Source organism: Heterobasidion irregulare (genome assembly GCF_000320585.1).
Source record: "Heterobasidion irregulare TC 32-1 unplaced genomic scaffold scaffold_09, whole genome shotgun sequence".
NCBI classification, from domain to species: Eukaryota; Fungi; Basidiomycota; class Agaricomycetes; order Russulales; family Bondarzewiaceae; genus Heterobasidion; species Heterobasidion irregulare.
The window spans coordinates 1,345,686-1,371,228 of record NW_009258205.1 but is presented as its reverse complement, the minus strand read 5'-3'; the positions used below and the strand labels follow the sequence as shown (position 1 = coordinate 1,371,228).

The 25,543-nt window shown below is 43.1% G+C and overlaps 3 protein-coding genes across 3 annotated transcripts; 1 reads left to right on the top strand and 2 right to left on the bottom strand.

The window, feature by feature from the left end:
• Nucleotides 1-3,456: 3,456 nt before the first annotated feature.
• On the bottom strand, nucleotides 3,457-4,193 carry HETIRDRAFT_454214 (uncharacterized protein; the record flags this gene model as incomplete). Its single annotated transcript, XM_009551895.1, has 2 exons — nucleotides 3,457-3,796; nucleotides 3,904-4,193. The coding sequence occupies 2 exons, from the start codon at nucleotides 4,191-4,193 to the stop codon at nucleotides 3,457-3,459; spliced, it is 630 nt and encodes a 209-aa protein (XP_009550190.1).
• Nucleotides 4,194-15,812: 11,619 nt separating this feature from the next.
• HETIRDRAFT_107788 (uncharacterized protein) lies at nucleotides 15,813-19,154 on the top strand (the record flags this gene model as incomplete). Its single annotated transcript, XM_009551894.1, has 2 exons — nucleotides 15,813-15,831; nucleotides 18,610-19,154. The coding sequence occupies 2 exons, from the start codon at nucleotides 15,813-15,815 to the stop codon at nucleotides 19,152-19,154; spliced, it is 564 nt and encodes a 187-aa protein (XP_009550189.1).
• A 4,602-nt stretch (nucleotides 19,155-23,756) lies between these two features.
• On the bottom strand, nucleotides 23,757-24,079 carry HETIRDRAFT_164166 (uncharacterized protein; the record flags this gene model as incomplete). The annotated part of the gene is made up of 2 exons (XM_009551893.1): nucleotides 23,757-23,969; nucleotides 24,026-24,079. The coding sequence occupies 2 exons, from the start codon at nucleotides 24,077-24,079 to the stop codon at nucleotides 23,757-23,759; spliced, it is 267 nt and encodes an 88-aa protein (XP_009550188.1).
• Nucleotides 24,080-25,543: the final 1,464 nt, after the last annotated feature.

Here is a 25,543-nt window from a genome sequence, read left to right as displayed (position 1 = left end):
TGAGCTCTCTAGGTCGTTCAAGCTTCGCGATTTGGGGCCCACTACCGCTCTTCTTGGGATAGAGATTGCCAGGGATCGCCCTAATCGTCGCCTGATGCTCTCCCAGCGCCAGTACATCCTAGACATGCTGGAGCGTTATGGACAGGCCGACTCGACCCCTGTGAAGACCCCCATGGTCCCTGGCACCAATCTCTCTGTCTCCATGGCTCCTGTATCGACTGAGGACAAGGAGTATATGAAGAAGGTTCCCTACATCTCTGCTGTCGGTTCCCTGCTGTTCCTTGCACTCGCCACTCGTCCTGACATCGCCCACACGGTCTCTGTCCTATGCCGTTTCAACTCGAATCCTGGGATTGCGCACTGGAAGGCTGTGAAGCATGTGTTTCGCTATCTGAGAGGCACCCTGGATTATCGACTCGTCTATGGTCCCACCGACTCCAAGGAGCTCTTTACCTCGTTCTGTGATGCTGATCATGCAGGCAACCTAGACAACGGACGGTCCACGAGTGGATATGTGTTGCGCATTGGCTCTGGAGCGATCAGCTGGAGCTCCGAGCTTCAGGGACTCGTTGCACAGTCGACCACAGAGGCGGAATTCATTGCTGCCGTTGATGCGGGCCGGGAGATCGTCTGGATGCGGAATTTGCTGACTGAACTTGGCTACTCCCTGTCTGAGGCATCGATTCTCCGTGTCGATAACCAGTCGGCTGTTGCAGTTAGCAAGAATCCAGAGCACCATGGGCGGATGAAGCATCTCGATCTTCGATTCTTTTGGCTCAGGGACCAGGTAGAGGCTGGTGTGATTGCGCCAGCCTACGTTCCTACTGCGGACAACGCTGCAGACATCCTGACGAAGGCTGTTCCACCTGAGAAGGTGAAGATTTGCTGCGGCCTGATGGGACTAGAGGATCTGCCGCATTAGGAGGGTGTTTTGGACGCTGTAGAGGTGTGCAATCAGGAGGGTGTGTTGTTTTTGGCCGTTGTGGTTGATGTGGCATGGATGCCACATGGGTGCCCCCTTTGGGACTCATTGATTACTCGCCTCTACAGCCGGGAGCCGCCCTACAGCCGGTCCCAGAGCGGGTATATTGCTTTCTTTCTCCATATGGACTGTCTCACCTTGTTTTCACCTTGTCTCACCTTGTTTCAGTTGTTTCACCAGGTTAGCCGGCTGAGGCGGTCCGGTGTGATGTCATTGACACTCCGGACCGACCTCCAGGTGGAGCTTTTGACCGCTTTGTAAGATGTTTCACATGTAATGACCCATTGATGTCATACCTTCCTATTTCGTTTCTTATTGTTCTGTGTAGCTTAAATACCCGTGGTCCGAGGGCGATTCTTTCCTCAGACTCTTACCCTCTGGACCACAGGTGCGCTCCCCTCTGTTCTTTGTATCTACTCAGACTCTTACCCTCTGGACCACAGTCCTGTCGTTATAGAGCTTCTTTTTGGCACTCTCTCTGTGCCAGTCGCTTCATTGTCACTGCGCTCAACACTGAGTAGATACAAAGAACAGAAGGGAGCGCACCTGTGGTCCAGAGGGTAAGAGTCTGAGGAAAGAATCGCCCTCGGACCACGGGTATTTAAGCTACAGAGAACAATAAGAAACGAAATAGGAAGGTATGACATCAACGGGTCATTACAGGTGAAACATCTTACAAAGCGGTCAAAAGCTCTACCTGGAGCTTGGTCCGGAGTGTCAATGACATCACACAGGACCGCCTCAGCCGGCTAACCCGGTGAAACAACTGAAACAAGGTAAGACAAGGCAAAAACAAGGTGAGACAGTCCAAATGGAGAAAGAAAGTAATATACCCGCTCTGGAAACAGCTGTAGGGCCGCTCCCAGCTGTAGAGGCGAGTAAATCCATGAGTCCCAAAGGTGGCACCTATGTGGTATGGATGCCCACATCAACCAGAATGGCCACAAACAACACACCCTCCTGATTGCACGCCTCTACAGCGTCCAAAACACCCTCCTAATGCGGCAGATCCTCTAGTCCCATCAGGCTGCAGCAAATCTTCACCTTCTCAGGTGGAACAGCCTTCGTCAGGATGTCTGCAGCGTTGTCCGCAGTAGGAACGTAGGCTGGCGCAATCACACCAGCCTCTACCTGGTCCCTGAGCCAAAAGAATCGAAGATCGAGATGCTTCATGCGCCCATGGTGCTCTGGATTCTTGCTAACTGCAACAGCCGACTGGTTATCGACACGGAGAATTGATGGCTCAGACAGGGAGTAGCCAAGTTCAGTCAGCAAATTCCGCATCCAGACGATCTCCCGGCCCGCATCAATGGCAGCAATGAATTCCGCCTCTGTGGTCGACTGTGCAACGAGTCTCTGAAGCTTGGAGCTCCAGCTGATCGCTCCAGAGCCAATGCGCAACACATATCCACTAGTGGACCGTCCGTTGTCTAGGTTGCCTGCATGATCAGCATCACAGAACAAGGTAAAGAGCTCCTTGGAGTCCGTTGGGCCATAGACAAGTTGATAATCAATCTAGGGTGCCTCTCAGATAGCGAAACAAATGCTTCACAGCCTTCTAGTGCGCAATCCCAGGATCCAGGATTTGAGTTAAAACGGCATAGGACAGAGACCGTGTGGGCAATGTCAGGACGAGTGGCGAGTGCAAGGAACAGTAGGGAACCGACAGCAGAGATGTAGGGAACCTTCTTCATGTACTCCTTATCCTCAGTCGATATAGGAGCCATGGAGACAGAGAGATTGGTGCCAGGGACCATGGGGGTCTTCACAGGGGTCGACTCGGCCTGTCCGTAACGCTCCAGCATGTCTAGGATGTACTGGCGCTGGGAGAGCATCAGGCGACGATGGGCACGATCCCTCGCAATCTCTATTCCAAGAAGAGCGGTGGTGGGCCCCAAATCGTGAAGCTTGAACGACCTGGAGAGCTCAACGACAAGATCATCGAGCAGGGACAAGGAATTCGACACAAAAGTGCAGTCATCTACAAAGACAGGCAGAATGACCTTGACCTGATCCTTGGCATAGACATAGATGCTATTGTCAGAGTAGATCGCCTTGAATCCCATGCGCTCCAGTACCGCCTTGAGCTTCTTGTACCACAGCCGACTCGCCTGCTTCAGCCCATACAAGCCCTTCATCAAGCGACAGACCATCTCAGGTCCTCCCTGCTCAAATCCTTCAGGCTGCTCCATGTAGACCACAGTGTCCAGATCGCCATTGATGAACGCATGGGAGATGTCGACAGAGCGCAGGTGAAAGTCCTCGAGGGCAGAGAGAGCAAGGATGGCGCGAATGGCTGCAAACTTGGCTGTGGGGGCGAATGTCTCGAAGTAATCAAACCCAGGGCGCTGACTGAAGCCCTTGGCGACGAGTCGAGCCTTGTAGCGCTCGACAGAGCCATCCATGTTGTGCTTCACCTTGAAAACCCAACGAGAACCGATCGCCTTGCAGCCCTCAGGGAGTGGAACAATGTCCTAGGTGCGATTCCGAGCATGAGCCTCCATCTCTTCCTCTGCCGCCTTCTGCCACTCATCTGCATCAGGGCGCTTCATTGCCTGACGATACATCGAGGGCTCAGCCTTTTCAGCACCAGAGGTGAACAGGGCACGCTCGACTTCAGCCAGAAATGCGTCCTCAACAATGGGTTCCATCTCTGCCTCTCCAGGAGCATCAGGGACGTCCTCAGCAATGTCAGAATGAGCATCATTGTCTGCAGGCAGCGTCCTAACCTTCCACCATTCCCCAGGAGCACGACGAGTGCGAGTGGAGCGTTGAGTAGCAGATGGACCTGGTTCAGGAGTGGCAGAGTCATTCCTAGAGCGTGTTTAGAGAGCAGGAGGTGGTGCTGGAATGACAGGAGGGAGAGCATCAGGAGGGACAATGATAGGAGCAAGAGGTGGAGGAGATGCTAGGTCTGCCACAGGATGATCCTGGTCGGTGGGAGCGTCTTCGAGGTGACCAGCAGGAGGAGGAGCATCTGCTTCCCCCCCCCCAGGACCGGCACCGGATCCACATCTGCATCCCAAAGACTGAACAGAGACGAAGGAGGAGGAGTGGCAGACTGGGTGTTAGCATCAAAGTGGCGAGTGCCAGGAAAGAATCGCTCATCAAAGTCTGCCCTTTCCGAAATGATGACCTTCCGAGTCGCAGGATTGTAGAACTTCCACGCCTTGTAGCTATCAGGGTACCCAATAAACACGCACTTCTCCATATGAGATCCAAATCCATCCCTTTTGTCCCTCTGCACATGCACATAGGCTAGGCAGCCCCAGACCCGCAAGTGCGAAACGTCCGGCTTTTTCCCATGGACCATCTCAAATGGCGTCTTGCCCTTCAGGGTAGACGTCCAGAGTCAATTCCAGACGTGCACATAAGTGGCCAGAGCCTCGCCCCAGAAAACAAGCGGCAAATGCGATTCAGAAAGCATGGTAGTGAGGGCCTCCATGATAGTGCGATTGGCACGCTCTGCCACGCCGTTCTGCTGTGGCCGATTGTGTGCCGTGTGCCTCCTAGCGATCCCATGCTCCAAACAAAACGAGTCCCAGGCATTGGACATGTACTCTCCTCCCTTGTCATCCTGCAAAGCCAAAATGCGCTGTCCAGTCAGGTTCTCCACATAGGCCTTGTAGCGCTTGAAAGCCTCAAATGCGTCGCTCTTCAAGCGCAGGACATAGACCACCTTGAGCTTGGTGAACTCATCAATGAAGGTGATCCAGTAGCGCATTCCAGAGTGAGTGGCAACAGGGAGAGGACCATGGAGATCAGAGTGGACGAGTTCAAGCGGTTTGGAGGTCACAGAGCCAGTGGAGGGGAAGGGGTGAGCGTGCATCTTGCCAGAGAGACAGGGCTCGCACACAGGGTCAGGCTGCACATCCGAATCGAGCTGTAGACCAGTAACGAGTTGTTCCTTCACCATCTTCTGCACTCCAGCATGGTGGTGGTGGCAGAGACGACGATGCCACAGGGACAAGTCAAGAGGGAGAGTAGAAGCGGCACCAGCAGACTGCAAAACAACGGTGGATGTGGTCCCTTGAAGATATGCGTTGTTGGAACCATCAGGAACGATTGCCATGAACCACACTGCACCGTCCCGGGAGAAATGCATCGAAGATCCTTCTATTAGCACAGAGAAGTGCTTGTGCTGAGTCAAATACAGCACAGACAGGAGATTACAACCGAGATCAGGGACATGCAGGACGTTTGAGAACTCCACAGACTGCGCCCTCTTGCCTCCAACGACCGGATTGAACACCACAGTCCCAACACCAGCAGAATAGATGACAGACGAGTCTGCAAGACGAATGGGGACAACAAAGGGACGATAGTTGCGAAGCCAGTGGCGATGGGGTGTCATATGAGAGGTCGCACCTGTGTCCGCATTCCAATCGAGGTCAGTGACGAGTGAGGGGGCTGTGGATGAAGGGGATGGAGCAGGGGAACGAAAACTTGCATTGCCTGCAAACTGCATGGGACCAGAGGCTTCAGGGGCCTGAACCGAGTGGGCCTGCTGTGGCTTGGACTTCTTCAGCTCCTCATTGATCCTCTTGAAGCACCTGTCATCAGTATGGCCAGTGGCACCGCAGAAGTCGCACTTGTACTGCTTCCTGGGTGGCCTAGAACGTCTGTAGGAGGTGGAGGAAGAGGTGGAGGACGAAGGAAAGGATGCCACAAGGGCCTGTGCAGAGTCTGTGGGATCAGAATGACGCGCACGATTCAAATCCTCGCGCCTGAACGCGTCCTCGAGCTTGGAGCGAGACAAGACGTCCATGAGACTGAGGGAGGAGCGGAAGGTGTCAAACTCGGAGGGAAGAGACCACAAGAGGGCCATGCAAGTGAGCTCCTCGTCCTGCTTCTTGAGATCGAAGCCAGAGTCGCGGAGGTTCTTCAAGACGCGCATAGACTCGTCGACACGATGAATGAGGGACTGGAGGGACTCATCGTTGCGCTTCTTGATCGAAAAGAGGTCCTCCATCGCGTTGAAACGCGATCCAGCAGACTTCTTATTGAACTGCTCCTCTAGTTTGGTCCAAATGGCAATGGGGTCGTCCTCAATGCCATCCAAGACGCCTCTGAACTGCTCCTCAACTGATAGTAAGAGCGCACCAGCAGCCTTCTGAGCATTCCTCTTCCACTCTGCCACCTCCCTTGGGTCAGCAGGCTTCTCCGTTGTGCCAACAGGAGCTGTCTCATCACCAGAGACTAGAAGCCACAGGCCTTTGAGACGAAGCCAGGCCTTGATCTCCTTGGACCAGGAAGGATAGTTGCGATTATTGAGAGGGGAGACAGAAGGGAGAGCGAATGAGGGGTCAGACATGGTGTGGCACGAGCGGCACAAGGAGGGAAAGGTGTTGGAAGCGATATGGGACGATGGGAAAGGCAGGGAAAGCAATGGGGAAGATGTGGCAGCAATGGGGTGTGGCCAGAAAGGAGTGGCACAGCAGAGAAGAGACCAGAAAGTGTCGATAAAGCAATGTAGAGCAAAGTCGCTAGAGGGCAGGGCCCATAACCTGTTGAGCGCAGTGACAATGAAGCGACTGGCACAGAGAGAGTGCCAAAAAGAAGCTCTATAACGACAGGACTGTGGTCCAGAGGGTAAGAGTCTGAGTAGATACAAAGAACAGAGGGGAGCGCACCTGTGGTCCAGAGGGTAAGAGTCTGAGGAAAGAATCGCCCTCGGACCACGGGTATTTAAGCTACACAGAACAATAAGAAACGAAATAGGAAGGTATGACATCAATGGGTCATTACATGTGAAACATCTTACAAAGCGGTCAAAAGCTCCACCTGGAGGTCGGTCCGGAGTGTCAATGACATCACATCGGACCGCCTCAGCCGGCTAACCCGGTGAAACAACTGAAACAAGGTGAGACAAGGTGAAAACAAGGTGAGACAGTCCATATGGAGAAAGAAAGCAATATACCCGCTCTGGGAACGGCTGTAGGGCCGCTCCCGGCTGTAGAGGCGAGTAATCAATGAGTCCCAAAGGGGGCACCCATGTGGCATCCATGCCACATCAACCAGAACGGCCAAAAACAACACTCAGACTCTTACCCTCTGGACCACAGTCCTGTCGTTATAGAGCTTATAATTTGCTTTTGGCATAGATTCTAGAGCCTAGGGTCTATAACAGAAAGGGCTAGATTATGGCAAGACAATAAGGAATGAAAAGAGAGCAATGGAATTTGGTTGAATAAAGAGGAATTTTAGTAGAAGGATAGAGAATGTTTAGGAAAGGGGCAAGGTCTAGGCCATTCTAAGCTGAAAGGAGGGGAAGGTTCTGAGCAATTCTGAAGGAAGCTAAAGGAGCATTCTACCACATTCTGAGCTTTTCTTTTGCTTTCCTTTTTGTTCCTCTGCTTTCCTCCCTATTCTTTTTATTTCTACAGCATTCCTTGTGATTCACAATGACTCTACTTAGCCTATATATACTAGAAAGAAGATTTCCACTTGAAATAGTATATAAGGAGGCTGATTGTCCTGCTTCAGGCAGAGACCATCTCTCCCTCTTACTTTTACTTAGTCAGTCAGTACTAATCAATAAGTTTTTTGAGTGGTTTCAGTTGGAGATAAGCTTCCAGACTTGTAGGGATACTAGACAAACTAGTAGCTCGCCTGTAATCTGTGTAGCACCTCAGCAACTTGTATCACAAAGTTCTTAAGCCTCTCTTCATTATTCTCAACATTTACGGAGTATTATCCTTGTTAGTAGTCCAGCACCACTTCAGAAATTTGCTAAATGGCTTAGGATATTTTCATCGTTGCCTATAACTGTGACCAACATTTGTGTACAGTGCCAATACTAGAGGGTACCATCTAGAACAGCAATCAAACTAACACTAGGTACATCTGGAAAAATAGGAAACCCTGATCATATCTAGAAGTAAAACCATTCCACACCATGACATTGGTTGGAGGCAAACAAAATTGAAGAAAGGGGTTTATATAGATGGGCATGAGTGGCCAGATGTGGTGAAATATTGTTAGAAGGTCTTTCCTTCCTACAATGGCTCAGTATGAATACTATTTAGTAAAATTTGTTGGTCCTAAGCTCACTTAAATGGAGCCAGACCTTGCACTAGGAGAAAAAGCAATCATGACTTTGATATAGAATAAGAGTTGTATGCATGCAGGTGATTTTAAGTCAAATCTCTGGTTAGTAAACCTTAACACAGTATTTGTTGTTTATGTTCATAGGCTACCTGCTGATATGCCATTTGAACCAGGATCAAAAAAGATGAAGTCAAATTAATGAAGAAAAGGGATGCCTGATCCATATTTCTGAGTTTATTGAAGAGGAAAATGGTCAACTTGCTATACAGAATAAGCATAGAAACATTATTTGTGAGTCTCGCAAGATTATCTATCCTGGTGGTTCAAGCAATACTGCCTACTGGGACCACGATTAGCTCCTTGAACAAGTGGAGGATACTCTTGATGTTCTTGTTAAGGCTTATCCAACCTGCACTAGTCTCTTTATTTTTAATCAGTTATTTGCTTATGCCACCCTTAGTTCTAATGCTATCTGGCCATTTCCAATAAATAAAACAAATAGTGGCAAGCAGCCCTTTCAGTACAACACCATCATTCTAGATACTAACCCTGTTGAGGCAAAGCATGGTCAACTTCAGTCTATAAAGACTACTTCTGGAGAATAGAAGGGATTGAAGAATACACTCAAGGAGCATGGATTTGATGTCTTTGGCATACATACCAAATATGTGCCTGTCTGTCCAGTTGAGAATAAGTGCTATTACATAGTGTATCTTCTCAGTAACTAGGCCAATATTAAGAATCAGGTTTCATTACTCAAACAGATGATTGTTACTCATGGTTATTTCTATATCTTCCTCCTGAAGTTTTATTGTGAGCTAAACCTAATTGAGATGGTCAGTTGAATTTTCTTTCATAGCTGTTTCATATTCTTAGTCTTATTGATAATCTATTCAGTATTAGAGACGGGCTAAGTACAGGTTCCATGGAGTTCACAAGGGAAAGTTTGAGGATATAAAAATTCATGCAAAAGAATGTCTCAATGCGTATCCCATGGAGGTCATTCAGTGGTTCTTTAATCATTCATGGAGGTTTATGGATGTGTACAGAAAGGGTTTAACTGGAAAGGCCATAGAGTAGGCCATTTAGAAATAGAAGAGTCACCATACCATTTCGTAGCATGCAATGATGAACTGGGAGTCTATATTGAACTAACTGGGCTTGCACTTCTCAATGTACTTACGCCTATGACTTATAGCACTACATCACCACACAAAAGTTTTGAAAATTCTGCTAAAAAAGTTGGCCAAACCAAAAAGTCACGGGAAAAATCCCAAAAAAGTGGTAATCAACTCCTTCTTGCAACCTGGTTTTTTTGACAAAAAATCTTGGGAAAATCACAAGCTAATCTCCCAGAGCAATGTTGGTCATAAAGATAAAAATGACTAGTAATAAGTATACTATCTTTTTAAGCATCAAGATCTATTTCTTACAAATCTACAAGCACTTTAGCAATAATCTTATAAAAAACCTTAAAGAATACTAGATGATTTTATAAACTAGAGTGATATTTTCTAATATCTATTACAAGCTTAATATCTTAACATTGGGCCAACATGGTTTTTCTCAAGTCTCATGATTAGCCTTATACTATTTTGCCTACTTCCCATATATATTATATAATGACCTTTAGGCCTATAATATTATCTATAGCACTATCAAGCTTATACTATATGTATCTCAAGCATTGACCATATAGATAGCCATAAATAACTCTATAGCATACTACAGTAAGCTTTATTATATGTGCCTATTAGATAGTATAGGTCCTATAATACACTTTTTTTTATCCCTTACAGAGTTTACCTTGTCTTGCTATTATACTCTTTACTAAATATTGCTTTATTTCTTGACCATGGCACAATAAAACCTATGGTTCATAAGCATCTCTATATATGGGTTTTTCTATCTCTTAATATCCCAGCCCTAGCATAATATTGATTTTGCTTGATCTTATGATCTTATGTTTATTCTACTTACTTTGATTTACTATAAATACCTATTTGCAACATTATAATAAACCAGTCTTAAATATTCCTTTAGTTAAAGCTCAACTTTACAAGAAGATCCTACTTGTATCATATTATATTAATATTGCTCTTATTTTACTTAATTAGGCTTATATCCCTCATTGTCTTTATTATTAGAGTATTAGGACCATGTCCTAATATATGCTTTATATATGAATTGGGAGAAAGGTTAGGGGATCTATACAAGATTTAGATGCTAATAACTAGGACCATAGCCTTATATATACCTTGCATATGACTTGAGAAAGTAATTATGAGATACACATATAACTTAGACATAGATAATAAACTTGGATTAATTACCATATACATACTGATGCATAAACACTTACAATATATGACTCATTAATATACTTATATCTATGTAGCTTACTAATATTAATTGTGATTGATTTCTAAATTTATAATAATATAGACAGACATTCATTACAGTTACTATATATGGATATATTGCAGACTATGGATTACTAGTCAGGATTGAGAACTTGATCTTCTAGAAGTCCTAACACCTGTCAAGTAGATTAGCATTTAGAAGCATGGACCAGATCTTAATCCTGTCCTAAATAGCTTATATATACTTATAGCTGAGATAAGCTTTTTAGAAGCTTAGCTTTTTTACTTTGTATACAACTTAATTTTTACACTGCATCTAGCATCTAGCTACCTTTCTAGCTCATGCATTGTAAACTCTGCCAGATCCAAAGTATTATATCTAGTCTGATAAAGCGCTGGATTTGTCTCAAAGTCTTATTCACTCCTATATCACTATTATATACTAAGGACTCACTGCCTATTGAGTCATCTCTTAGAACCCATCAGAAGTCAACTATCAGATTGGAGAAGATAGCCTTGTTTCCAATAAACACTGTGCCAATATTGAGAATCATCTTCTCTACCTTTTTGAAGATAAGGTTGATAGTGACCTGTACTTTCTTACATAAGCCCAAGGACAAGCAATAGTCTTTATTTGATAGACTGTTGCAATCCAAATAGCCTAGGGAATCCTTCTTAGTGCTTATAGCACATGATAAGCCTATTAGCTTAATACTTAAACAAGCTTTCTTATTCCCTATCCTATCTTTATCCTGGAATACCAACTAATATAATCTCTTGCCAAGATTGTTTAATAGATATTGGAAGAAAGAAGCCACAGATCTATTTAAGTGGCATGAAGCCACAAAACTCAAAGACAAGAAGCCACTACTCTAGTTATTAGCCAAGAAATTCCTGAGGAAAGGATTACTATATCCAGGCACTCAGTAATATGACTAACATATGCCAGAGTAGCCATATTCTAGCTACAAGCACATTATAAATGTTTCTTTGATCTGGTTAATAGACTCAGATTTCCCTTTCCCAGGCTTTGTTTTATCAATAACCCAAAAACCCCTAGTCTTCATAGTTGGACACTTAGGACTTAACCTTATCTAAACCAAAAATACCATTAATCTTAATAATGGAAGACCCAGTTACTTTCCAAGTGCACATATCATGGATTTTCAAAGGCATATCATTAGAAATATTGATTTAGAAGGAATCAGAAGAAAACTCATTGAAAAAAGTGACCAAAGAAACCAATATGCCATTTTTATCTTCTAGACCTATACTATCCCAAACTAGGACACACTAGAGGCTACTAGATACTCACTCTATCAAATCAAAATTGACAAAACTGTATTAGTTATCTAAAGAAGAGAGTTTGACCACAAAACTTATTATCACCAAAGTTTTATCATAGGGTCCACCTCCAGCAAAATCCTCACACTTCTCAACCAAATCAATCACATAGTCAGGATGTTAACAAAGACAATGTTTATTGTGACAAAAAACATAAACACTTCTACTATAATGGAATTCTCTAGGGATTCCATGCTATGCCAAACTTATAAACAACTAAACTTGTCAATCTCATTGAAAGGCTCAGATTCCTTAAGTCTAAATTACTCACAAATTGGAATTATAACTTACTGAAACCACATATATATAACCTATCCAGAGAAAAAGCCAGTAGAGTAGACTCTCTCGAAAACATACTCCTGTTTTATCCCTAGTACAAGAAACCTCTTTCCAAGTGAGTTTCAGAATCCTTATACCAATTAAAATCCCCTAATAAGAGTATACTTGAGAATAAGATTTAAGTTGAGGGTCTTTAGATAATTTATGGCCCCCAGCCAATAAAATGTCAACAAATCCTGGAAATCCTAAATCCAAAGGACTGGCTATGGCAAAACCCACCCCCTTTGATGAAAACAGAAAATAAATAAAGCAATTCCTCTATAAAATTGACCTAGTAATCCTTGCTCACAAAAAGGGTTTTCTAGATGAATTCACCAAAATCATGTATGCTCTGATTTACATAAAGGAAAGATCAGCTAGCATATGGTCAAAAAACTTTACTAAAGCTAGAAATAAAAACAATAATTGGGACAAATACATATGGAAAGAAGCAATAGAAAAAACCTTAGTCTATAAGAAAATCTCTACAGACTTTGAATTTAATAAGCAACCAGACACTAGAGACAAGCTGGCTAGAATAAATCAAGATAAAGAATCATTCAATGTGTATCTTTAGCTCTTCAAGCAAATTGACAAACTAGCTAAAGTAAACCTAGAAACTGGGGGGATGCACTTCTTAGGAGGCCTTAAATGGGAATTAGCAAGAAGGATCTACCAAGACCTTATGGAAATCAATAATAAACTAATGGAAAATAAATAATATACTTTATATAGGGTAAAAACAAATTATGGCACTTACACAATTTGGATTTAGAATGTGTAAAACTATGATTAAGTGTAATATTCAATAGGACTCTACTAGTATAGACAATGCTACTTTAATTTGCAAATTTGATCGAAAACATAATTATGAATAATTAGCCATGATCAGCTCAAATTAGTATTATCAATGATTATCAATAATTCAGATCCAACAAGAGAGAGGGATTTTCCAAATGGCCACTAGTAAGGTAGAGGATGGGGACAAGGGTATATGTATGGCATGCCTATATATAAATAAGCACAAGATTGTTGGAGGTGATCTTAATATGCTTAATGCATATATTTCCTATATGGCAGGCAGATATATCATTCTAGCATCACATACCAACATGACTGTCTTTTCCACAGCCTAATAGCTACAGAAAAACACCAAGTTTGAGCATCTTCTATATAACAAGGCAATAAACAATGTGGATAGTGCTAAAAATTATAATATCAATGGTAATAATAATTGTGTGCTACACAAGATAGTATTGACCACTGCACTAATAGACAAGGTCTACAAGGCTGCATGGAGCACATCCCTAAGCCCAACCTGCATGTTGTGTCCTGTAATGACCAGTAGCAGGCATTAGCTGACAATAACAACTTCAATGATCTTGTATGCAAGGCTAAGGTACTAAGGTCTTCATAGTCTCTTGTGGCAGCTTCTAAGCTGCCAACAAAGTGGCTGGGGCATCAATGCATATTTCTCTCTTTCTATGTCCTTTGTAAAGGCAGCTAGAAAGTCAGCAAAAGAGCTACAAGATAATGATGTAGGCATATATAAAGGAGAGTAATATGCTAAAATAGTAGAGAATGTGCCACATCTTTACCTTCTCATTGATAGAGCAGTAGTACTTACTATTTCCTACTACTAATTAAAGACTTCTTGGTATAGAATTAGTGCTAATATTATAAAATTAGAAACCAATCTAGTGCTCACAATATGTTGCTCCTAATTAGGAAATTAGACACTTTTAGATGCTATTAATACTTTTAGATACTTTTAGACACTATTAGATATAATTTGGAGCTAATACAAGGGGATAATTTTCCAGATGCATGTTTTTTTTCTTTTTTTTCTAAAGGTCAAACCTTAGTATTTCTAGGATAGCTCTTCTATCCTTATGATTGCTGCGCTAAAGGGGTCCCTGAACAAGTAGGTTGATTGCTTTTATAAGGCTTAGGCCTACTTCTTCATTCCAGTTGGGTTCTATAACTGGTTCTGGGATTGGTAAGGTTTCTTTAACAATTCCAAGTAGTATTGCTCCTATATGGTGAGCTCAATTCTAGTGAGGTTGAGTTTGTGTCTAGAGTTTGTTTGTCACAAATATGGGCCTATAGTAAGGAATACTATGTATAGTATTGGATTCAAGGCAAGGATGTGAAGAATAATAGACTTGAATGTTGGTACTCTTGTCAAGCTATATCATTCCTATATAGTGAGCTTATCTCTAACTAAGATTAGATTTGGAGTAAAAAGGGAGCCTGGCCTCTTGCTTGTTGACTAATACTAATTTTGGGTATGTGAGTAGACTTTATGACCACAGATAACTAATTAGTTAGGGTCACATAAGGTCAATCCATAATGGTAGTTTAAACATTGTTCTGGATGTTCCATTAGTTTAATGTCTTTATAGACATCATGATTGTAGTTTTCTCTTATCATGCAGAGATAAATATATATATAGTTTTGTCTCATCATATAGAGACAGTAGTGTGTGGGACAGCTTTTAGCATTTGGGTGCTGCCCCTAGTTTAAGAGAAAGGTCATTGTGGACCTTTATCATCATTATTATAGAGTACCTATAAAGGAAAACTTTTTTGCACACCAGATCATTTATTAGTGATATGTATAGGGCCCTAGACCAGGTTTTGTCTTAATAGGGTTCTACTAGGATACAATGGAAACAGTTTATACTATATCAAACTAGATAACTTAGACCTAAGTTAAGGTCAACTTAGTTTAACACCATGAGCTAGGTGATTTCTATTGTCTAACTTATTCCTTTAAGTTACAATAGATTTTGCCCATTGGAAATAGGGGTAGTTTACTGTCATTTCAGACTTGATAAATAGATTGTCATCAACAATGCCATTGATCAATAATCCCTATGCTTGAAGGAACGGGTAGCTTAGGGTCATTATGGACATGGATAGTTTAGCATCATTATAGATGTGTCTGATTGCAAATATTATAGTAGAACAATGGTTATTTTAATATCATTTTAGACATTAGGGCAGAATAGACTAGACTTGTGGGATGGCCATTCCTATATCATACTTCTGTAATATATGGCTGAGGGAGTCTTGTGATCTAGTCAGCCATAACTAAATTCTTGACTTGAGGCACATATTCTAGTTGCTTTCTGACTAGGTCTTGAAGCAGAATTTCTTGTCTTCAACTTTAAGATTAGACTGGACACTCTGCAAGGAAATGCTAGCTCCTTCACATCCCTAGACACCTCATCTGAAATTGAACTAGAATGACCCCATATTCTTTTACCAAAAAGTGAAGGAATATAGAAGCACTTTGATTACTTATAGGCAGGGTTTCATAACACAGAGGTTGGTTCTGTGCTTCATCAAAATACAACCACATTCCATGGATTAGTGGTAGTTTAGTTATTACTCTGGATATGTATAGTTTTATATTATTGTAGACAATGGTAGTTTGATGTTATTTCAGACAGAGGTAGTTTTGTAGATGGAAACTAGTTTATAGTTATTATGGACCAAGCCTTTGGTAGTTTTACATTGTTCTGGATATTATTTTTCTCTACTTTATTGAAATAGCTATTGTTTAATAGAGTGCAGCTCCTATCAATTTGTGTGTCAGCATTTAGGGCCCCTTAATATGGAAACAACCCTATAAAACTAGAGATCCAAAGTAGGATGTCTAAGGCACCTATCACACCTTGATAGTGAGGATTCACCTTACTAAGGTTATACATTATAAATAACCTTGTTCTAGGACTTTTGCACCAGTCATGTTATACCCTTCTTTTTGTACCAAGAAAAGAGAGGGGTGGCTCATTGATACCATAGTATATTGACCTTCAAGGGCTCCCTAATATGGAAAAAGCCCTGTAAAACTAGGGATCCAAATGGAACACCCAATTCATCTGTCAGATTGACCCTTGTTGTTTGTAGCCATTCTAGTTGATGTAGCATATGTGCCACATACATGCCACAATATAGACTCATTAATGACTTGCCCCTACAGCTGGGAGCAGCTCTACAGCCACTCCTAGAGTAGGCATATTCCTTTCCTTCTCCATTTGGACTGTCTCACTTTGTTTTCATTGTTTTACTAGATTGGCTAACTTAGGTGGTCCTGTGTGATGTCATTGATGCTCCAGACTGACCTATAGGTGGAGCTTTTGACCATATTGTAAGGTGGACTATCTGTAATAACCCATTGATGTCATACCTTCCTTTTTTGTTTCTTATTGTTTTGTGTAGCTTAAATACCTGTGGTCTAAGGGTAATTCTTTCCTCAGACTCTTACCCTCTAGATCATAGGTGTACTCCCTTCATCTGGAAAATCACTCCTTTGTATTAAGCTCTAATTAGTTCTATTTATGCATAATTAAGAATGATTAGGATTAGACATTTTTAGCTTACCCCCCTCTAAACCTGTTCTAATTAGACATAATTTTCCTAAATTAGGAATTATTAGGATTCATTATAACTTGAAATTTCGGAAAAATCATAATAAATCAAGCATCACAGTTCTCATAGCCTTCTTATAAAGTCATGTCTATTAGAGCACTAGTTAAATACCTAAACACAGAACATACTTTATAACAAACTTGCCTTCTGCCAGAGTTGAACCAACAACCTCATGTATACAAGCACCTGGGACAGATGCTCTAAGCCACTAAGCCACAAGGTCTAAGATATGAACTTGGTAATCAAAATAAGTAGACATAATATAGGCAACCTCAACATCTCTGATTATATTCAACATTTATCTTTCCTCTATCTTATAAATAAACAGGTCAATAAATACCTAAAAAGTCAGGTCTTTCAGGATTTAGTTTAAACACCAGCTAAGAAGATAATAAACCAATGGAAAATCAATAATACACTTTATATAGGATAAAAATAAATTATGGCACTTATACAATTTAGACTGAGAATATGTAAAACTATGATTCAGTGTAATATTCAATGGGACTCTACTAGTATAGACAATGCTACCTGAATTTGCAAATTTGATCAAAAACATGATTATGAATAATCAAGATTCAATAAGAGAGAAGGGTTTTCCAAATAGCCACTAGTGAGTGTATGTATAGCATGCCTATATATAAATAAGCACAATATTGTTGGAGGTGATCTTAATATGCTTAATGCATATATTTCCTATATGGTAGGCAAATATATCATTCTGGCACCACATACCAATATGACTGTCTTTTCCACAGCCTAATAGCTAGAGGAAAACACCAAGTTTGAACATCTTCTGTATAACAAGGCAATGAACAATATAAATAGTGCTAAAAATTGTAATATCAATAATGATGATGATTGTGTGCTGCACAAGACAGTATTAGCCACTGTACTAATAGATAAGGTCTACAAGGCTACATATAGCATATCCCTAAGTCCAACCCATATGTTGTGTCCTATAATGACCAGTAGCAGGCATTGGCTAACAATGACAACTTTAATGATCTTGTGTGCAAGGCCAAGGTACCAAGGTCTTCATAGCCTCTTGTGGCAGCTGCCAAGCTGCCAACAAAGTAGCTGGGGGCATCAATGCACATTTCTCTCTTTCTATATCCCTTGTAAAAGCAGCTGGAAAGTCAGCAAAAGAGCTACAAGATAATGGTATAGGCATATATGAAGGAGAGTAATATGCTGAAATAGTATAGAATGTGCCACATCTTTACCTTCTCACTGATAGAGCAGTAGTTGTTACGAAACACCTTGCTTATGCTTACCTACTTTTCTCACCTTCTTGATAAGGACTCATAGGACCTTTCTCCCAACCACACCTCGCATTCCTGCTCTATTAATACTTGGTCCGTGCTCCTGTTTGTACATATTTATAGATACTGTGGCGCAGGGTGGAAGCCTTAGGCTATCCACTTCTGTCCAATCTAAGGACTGCTGTTCATACAGTCTCCTCTGATTCTAAGGCATTAGTCTGATCAGTCCTTGACCCCTCTTAACCCCTTTTGGTATTATTTGTGGCTTAGGATTCCCTCGTCTCAAATAGCCGTTCGTGACATCTGGATAGCCTCTCCTTCACAATCCTACCCCACACCTGTCTTTATCCTCTTTTTGCAGCAGAACACTGGCTAGTTACACACGGCGCTAGGCAGTCCCAAAAGACAGGCGTCCGTCGACCGTAATAGTTACTATACACTTCGAGCGAACGGTTGGACGATTCCACTTCAGTGTGGGTCGTTTCAGGTTGTAGAATACTTCTATCTGGTAATCAACCCAGTGGAGGTACGACCAAAACAATTGCACTTGACGTTACGTACGGTATTATACCAGAAGCAGAAATACTATACCCGGCTAGAAAGAGCTGCTGTTGCCTTGACCCTTAAACCTTGATCAGGGTGAGACTAGCGTGGGCTCTTTGATCTAACAAAACGACTTCCCAAGGCTTAGGAAGACACATAGGGCGAGTTCCACATGGAACCAACTACTTGCAGCACTCAAACACATACGTCCACTTTGGACAAACCATCAAAAGAACTTCCAAAGGAAATTGGATTTACGTAGGAAGATAGGATAGCGGAAAAACAGTTGACGCCCCACTAGTAGCCTGGGAAGACAGGAAGGCACCCCTCAGAACTGTCACTACCCCGACCCAAACAAAACCAGTCCTACCACCAATCAACATCCTGAAAGGAGATATCGAAGAAACCCCAATCCCTGCAGGAGTATTAACTCCAGTTGATGAAGAAGACCCGGAACCTGTAGCAGGACCAAGTCAACTGGACCCAAACCCAAATCCACAACCAAACCCCGCACCTAGTGCAATAACAATCGACAACAAAGACGAAATATTAGACAAAGGAAACAAGCTGAGGGACTTCGATGGAACAAGGTCAAAATACAGAGAATGGATCTACGAATGCCATATGTACATTCTAGCCAACCCGACCAAGTACGACACGGACATGAACAAAACACTTATGGTCCTGTCATATATGAGGGAAGGAACAGCTTCACTGTTCGCACAGAAATACTACTTCGACAGAGAACTCTGGGAGTACAAAGCAACGGAAACCAAAAAAACATGGGGAACGTTCAAAGACTTCCTGAAAGAATTAGCCGCCACATTTAAGGATGAAAGTCTCGAATAGAAGGCGAGACAGAAATTATTCACCATGAGAATGGGAAAGCGATCAGCTGACGAATTCATTACAGACTTCCTCATGACAGCAGGAGAAAGTGGATTTGATCTCAAATCCACTGTCGACTATTTCTGCCGAGCCATATACCTGGAAATTCTCAAACAAATTTACAGACTCCCTGACATGCCGACAACCATAGACAATTGGGTAAAATACACCTGCAGGTTCGATAACCAATAGAGGGAGCTGCAGAGCATAAAAAGCTCTGTGCCCTCTACCGTTGTTTGACCAAACAATCCCTTCCGCTACAACTCCTCTAACGCTCCATCATCCATGAATAACTCTGTCGTCCCCATGGCCGTAGATACGGTCCGAACGATCCTTACAGACGAAGAGCGCAACCGCTTAAGGATGGAGAGCAGGTGCTTTTACTGCCATCAGAAAGGACACATGGCAAATCAATGCCCTGCCAGGGGTTTGTCTAGGGTATATGAAGGGTCAACTAGACATGTTCAACAGGGTAGTAGAATGGTGGGGAACCGCTCGGCTCAGGCCAGCAGCAGGATGGGAGGTGGAGGAAGCAGCTATGGCCGAGCGCTCTCGGCAGGAGCTCCAGGCAGTGCTCAGGGAGGCACTACGGCGCAAGGTAGAAGCATGGCGACGACTAACCCATTCCAGGCCAGACTCGCAGCTCACTAGGCCTATGCACCCGGACCGGATGCGCCTGTACATAAGGAGGAGCCTGAGATTAGCCGAGAAGAGATCCAAAGGGTTATAGGAAAGATGAGATGGGACAAACAGGAAGTGCTCCTTCAGGAATTGAGCGAAGGAAGCAAGCAAAAAGAATTGGGTTTTTAAATATGCCTACGGCTCTGGTGTACCGTAGACCCACTCCAGAATCTCCTGTAAAAACAATTGTACGGCTCACTAAATCCAATCAAAAATCGTCCATGAGGATAAATATGCAGCTGAAATACAAAGGAGGAACCACCAAAGCCAGGGTATTAATTGACTCAGGAGCAGAAGGACTTCTCATCGACAGGCAATTCTGCTTAAACAAGAAAATACCAATGCAAAAAATCGACAAACCTATTCCTGTATTCAACGTAGACGGAACAGCCAACGAAGGAGGACAAATCACCAACAAAGCTTGCCTGCTCATGAGAATGACGAACGAGGAAGACAACTACCACGATGAACGATGTGAATTGCTAGTCGCTAACCTAGGAGGAGAAAATATAATCTTAGGGACAGATTGGCTACACGAGCATAACCCACAAATCAATTGGGTAAAAAATAGTCTCATGTTTTCAATATGCACTATCACGTGTCTAGTCAGCCGACCTAGATTCATTATCTAAGCGCTGGCATCTGCACAGCGAAGAAGAAGCAGAGCAGTGGGATACTCCAAGATAGAAGACGAAATTGATGACACCTTCTTTTCCGAATTCTATGAAGAATGGTATTACCAAGATCCACTCGAGATGCTTCCCTTTGAAGTGATTCACGTAAGTTCCATTGGAAACAAGTCACAACAACTGGCAGAAAAAGCAAACAAAACAAAAACAGAACAACCCATTGAGGAAATAGTTCCAGCATACATGCTCAAGCAATTCGCCAAAATCTTCAGCCAAGAAGCTTTGCAACGACTTCCAGAACATTCACAATGGGACCATAAGATCGATATGAAACCAGGATGGGAACCAACGGGATGTAAACTGTATCCCTTGACAGAAGAAGAAGAAGACTAGCTACACGAAATGCTTCAAGAACATTTAAAGCGGGGAATCATTAGAATATCCAAATCCCCACAAGCATTGCCCTTTTTCTTCATAAAAAAGAAGGACGGAAGCTTACAACCGGTTCAAGATTATCAGAGACTAAACGAATGGACAATAAAAAACAAATACCCACTACCCCTAATTGACGACGTAATAAAAACCATTGCAAAACCAAAAGCAAAGATCTTTTCCAAATTTGATGTCAAGTGGGGATATAATAACATCCGCATAGCAGAAGGCGATGAATGGAAGACAGCCTTCATGACCAAATTTGGCCTGTTTGAATTCCTTGTCATGTTCTTTGGTCTTTGCAACTCACCTGCCACTTTCCAAATGATGATGAACATCATCTTCCACAACCTCATTGTTGTGCAAGTCCTTGCGGTTTACATGGATGACATCTTGGTGTTTACAAAGACTATTGAAGAACATCGGCGCATGACGACCCAAGTCATGCAAATACTTTTGGACAACGATTTATTCCTGAAACCCTCTAAATGTACTTTTGAGACGAACACGGTTGAATACCTTGGATTCATCATTTCCGCGGATCATATATCCATGGACCTGGTTAAGGTAGATGGCATTGCCGCCTGGCCAACTCTGAAGAACTTAAAGGAGGTACAATCTTTCCTCGGTTTTGGAAACTTCTATTGAAGATTTATCAGCAACTTCGCTACCACGGCTCGACCCCTTAACAATCTCACAAAGAAGGACGTGTCATTTGAGTGGACCAGTGAACAAGATGCCGCCTTCGAAACCCTAAAGAAATGCTTTACCTCCACCCCTGTCCTCATTTACCCCAACGGCAACAAACTGTTCTGTCTTGAAACTGATGCGTCCGACTTTGCCTCTGGCGCCATCCTATCACAAGAAACCCCCAACGACGGATGGCACCCTGTGGCTTACCTGTCCAAATCTTTCAATATGGCGGAGCGCAATTACGATATCTTTGACAAAGAATTGCTTGCTATGATACATGCCCTCGATCACTGGCACGTGTACCTTGAAGGCGCATGACACCCATTCGAGATTTGGTCTGATCACAAGAACCTTCTATACTTCTCTACCGCAAGAACTCTTTCCCGTCGACAAGCACGTTGGTCACTTTTTCTTTCCCAATTCGACTTCATCCTCGTGCACAAGCCTGGTGTCACCCACCGACCCAATGCTCTGTCCAGGCATCCAGATCTAAAAGAGGGGGTAAAATCTGACAACAAAGATTGGGTGATACTACAACCCTAGATATTCATTAAAAGTGCAACAGGATGAGGAACAGTTGAAATGCTTGATAGCCAGCTGAGACAAAAGCTAAAAGACATCACAGCTAGAGACAAAGAAGTAATGGAAGCAATGGAGCTTATCAAAGCATTAGGACCTAGAGCACTCTCAAAAGGATTACAAGAGTGGAATTACGAAGACAACCTCATCTGGCGTAGAGGAAAAATATATGTTCCTCCAGATGATGAACTTAAAAGACGAATCACAAAAATGTATCATGATTCACCCGCAACGGGACACCTAGGAAGATGGAAAACCTATGTCTTAGTATCAGACAATTTCTGGTGGCCAGGAATATCCACGTTTGTAAAAGAATACGTAACAGGATGCGCAACATGTCAAAACACAAAAAACATCATGCACCCCACACGCACCCTGCTTATCCCAAATGAAATACCGGAAAGACCTTGGCAAACAGTCACAATGGACTTTATTACTGATCTTTCCCAAGTTGGACCGTATAATGCTATTCACGTAACCGTGGATAGAAGCACCAAGGGCGTTGTCTACACCTCATGCGATAAAACCATAGATGCCGAAAGAACTGCTGATCTCTATATGAAAAATATCTGGAAACAATACGGGCTTCTAAGGAAGATTGTATCCGACAGAGGTCCACAGTTCGCGGCTAGATTCACAAAAGAACTATGGAAAAAGCTAGGAGTAACAACAGCACTATCAACCGCTTACCATCCAGAAACAGATGGAGAAACGGAAAGAGTCAATCAGGAGCTCGAATAATACCTACGAGCATTCTGCAACTATGAGCAAACGAATTGGCCTGAATTATTGCCATATGCAGAATTTGCACACAACGTCAGGGAACATTCAGCAACTCACCAATTGCCATTTAAACTCATGTATGGCTATAATCCAACCTTTGTACCTCCGATCACGCCGAGATCCGATATCCCAGGCGTAGAACAAAGGTTGGAAAGGCTAGAACAATTACGGCAAGAAACGAAGGCCAGCCTGGAAGTTGCAGCTGAACTAATGAAAGGGAAAACAGCCGAAAACAAAGTCAAATTAGAAGCAGGACAGAAGGTTTGGCTATCGGGAAAAAATATCACCACCACGCATCCGAAAGACAAACTAGCCCTGAAACTGCATGGACCATTTGAAATAGAAAGCAAACTAGGACCAGTGACATACAAATTAAAGCTTCCGCCGACGTGGAGAATATACCCCATATTCCATGCCTCGTTAATCGTACCTTATCAAGAAACAGCTGTACACGGCCCCAATTTCGAACAACCACCACCTGACCTCATAGACGGACAGGAGGAGTATGAAGTCGAAGAAATTCTTGACAAGAGGAAACGAGGATGCGGGTATCAATACCTAGTACACTGGAAAGGATACCCGAACTCCGCAGATGAATGGGTCACAAGGGCGAACCTAGGGAATGCCAAAGAACTTTTGGAAGCATACGATGCGCGACATCATAACTTACCACTATGAGCAGCTTTCGCAAACGTCGAACAAACAAAATCTAAAATGTATAAAAACCTGAACTCAATCATTGCAATCCCCTCATCCCTTCAATCATTCATCCACTCCCACAGCAAACATGTCTTCCAGCAAATCCATCTACCTTTCCTTTGAAGACACTCTTGTCGAATAACCTTACGAAAAAACACCCTCCACTGAACCCTCTATCCTCTCGACCCCCAAGATGTCTATAGTAGAAGAATGATCCATACCATAGGACACAGATGAAGAACAAGCAGCGTGGGAAGCAGAAGAAGGATTCGATGAGTATCTTGGGAGATTGGACAAAAACGAACGATGAGAAGACAAGATGATCAGATGACTCACAGAGGACTTTGATAGACCTTCACCTTCCCGTTCCCCCTCTCCACCACCCCTCATCCGCACACAAGGCAATGGGATCATATTTCCTGACAGAGAGACATACCTAATGACCCCCGTCGCCTACATGATGAGACTCATTGAAGGTACACCAAACACTGAGTTTGTGTCAGGACCCACGCGACCGGAGATACAAAGGGCGTTGGAGATTTTGGAAGAAGAAAGAAGCTTTGTCCGACATGTGTAGAGGGCTTTGCAGATTCGGGAAGGAACACTCATCGCCCGTATCAATGCGGGCGAGAGAAGACTTACGGGCTTGAATCGAACTACACACCTTCAAGACTCCTTTCATCCCGCTGACGACATCACCCCCGTCACTGAATATCACATGCCTACTACGGCTGTGGTATCTCGTGCCTCGTCTTCAGCCTCAAATGGAGCACCGCTTTGCCCAATGCCAGGGGCTTATCCCATAGAACGTGGTAGGGGAAGGGATATCTATAGATTCACACAGATTTTGCCCCGCTACCACGTCATACCTGCGCAACTGGGAGTAATCCCCTCCTCTACCCAAACTTGACCTCCCCTCCCCTTCGTCGAATATGACTCCAGCGGACCCGTTGTCCTCTGCCCTCGAGGTGCTTGAAGAACGAGATGCTGACGTCCGGTACGACGTAAAACTGCCAGGGCAAATGATGGTTTGAATCCGTTGGGCTGGTACTCACTGCTATGATGAGACCAGGGACTCGGTTCTAGAACACAGTCCCCGCATGGTTGGTAATGAGGTAGGGTATCATGACGTCCGTACTCAAGGGCTATCACATCATGACTCGACTGTAGGCAGCGAGAATCTGTGTCCTAAGTATTATTTTGTATAACTCTGTTTGCGCGCATTGCTTATGTTTTTCCTGGACTATTACTTACTATCTCTGGCACTGATGGCCTAGAGGGGGGGGTAATGTTACGAAATGCCTTGCTTATGCTTACCTACTTTTCTCACCTTTTTGATAAGGACTCGTAGGACCTTTCTCCCAACCACACCTCGTGTTCCCACTCCATTGATACTTGGTCCATGCTCCTGTTTGTACATATTTATAGATACTGCGGCGCAGAGTAGAAGCCTTAGGCTATCCACTTCTGTCCAATCTAAGGACTGCTGTTCATACAGTCTCCTCTGATTCTAAGGCATTAGTCTGATCAGTCCCTTGACCCCTCTTAACCCCTTTTGGTATTGTTTGTGGCTTAGAATTCCCTCGTCTCGAACAGCTGTTCGTGACAGTAGTACTTACTATTTCCTACTAATAATTAAAGACTTCTTAGTATAGAATTAGTGCTAATATCATGAAATTAGAAACCAATCCAATGCTTACAATGTGTTGCTCCCAATTAGGAAATTAGACACTTTTAAAAGCTATTAACACTTTTAGATACTTTTAGACACTATTAGATATAATCCGGAGCTAATACAAGGGGGTGTTTTTCCAGATGTTCTGCTCTTTGTATCTACTCAGACTCTTACCCTCT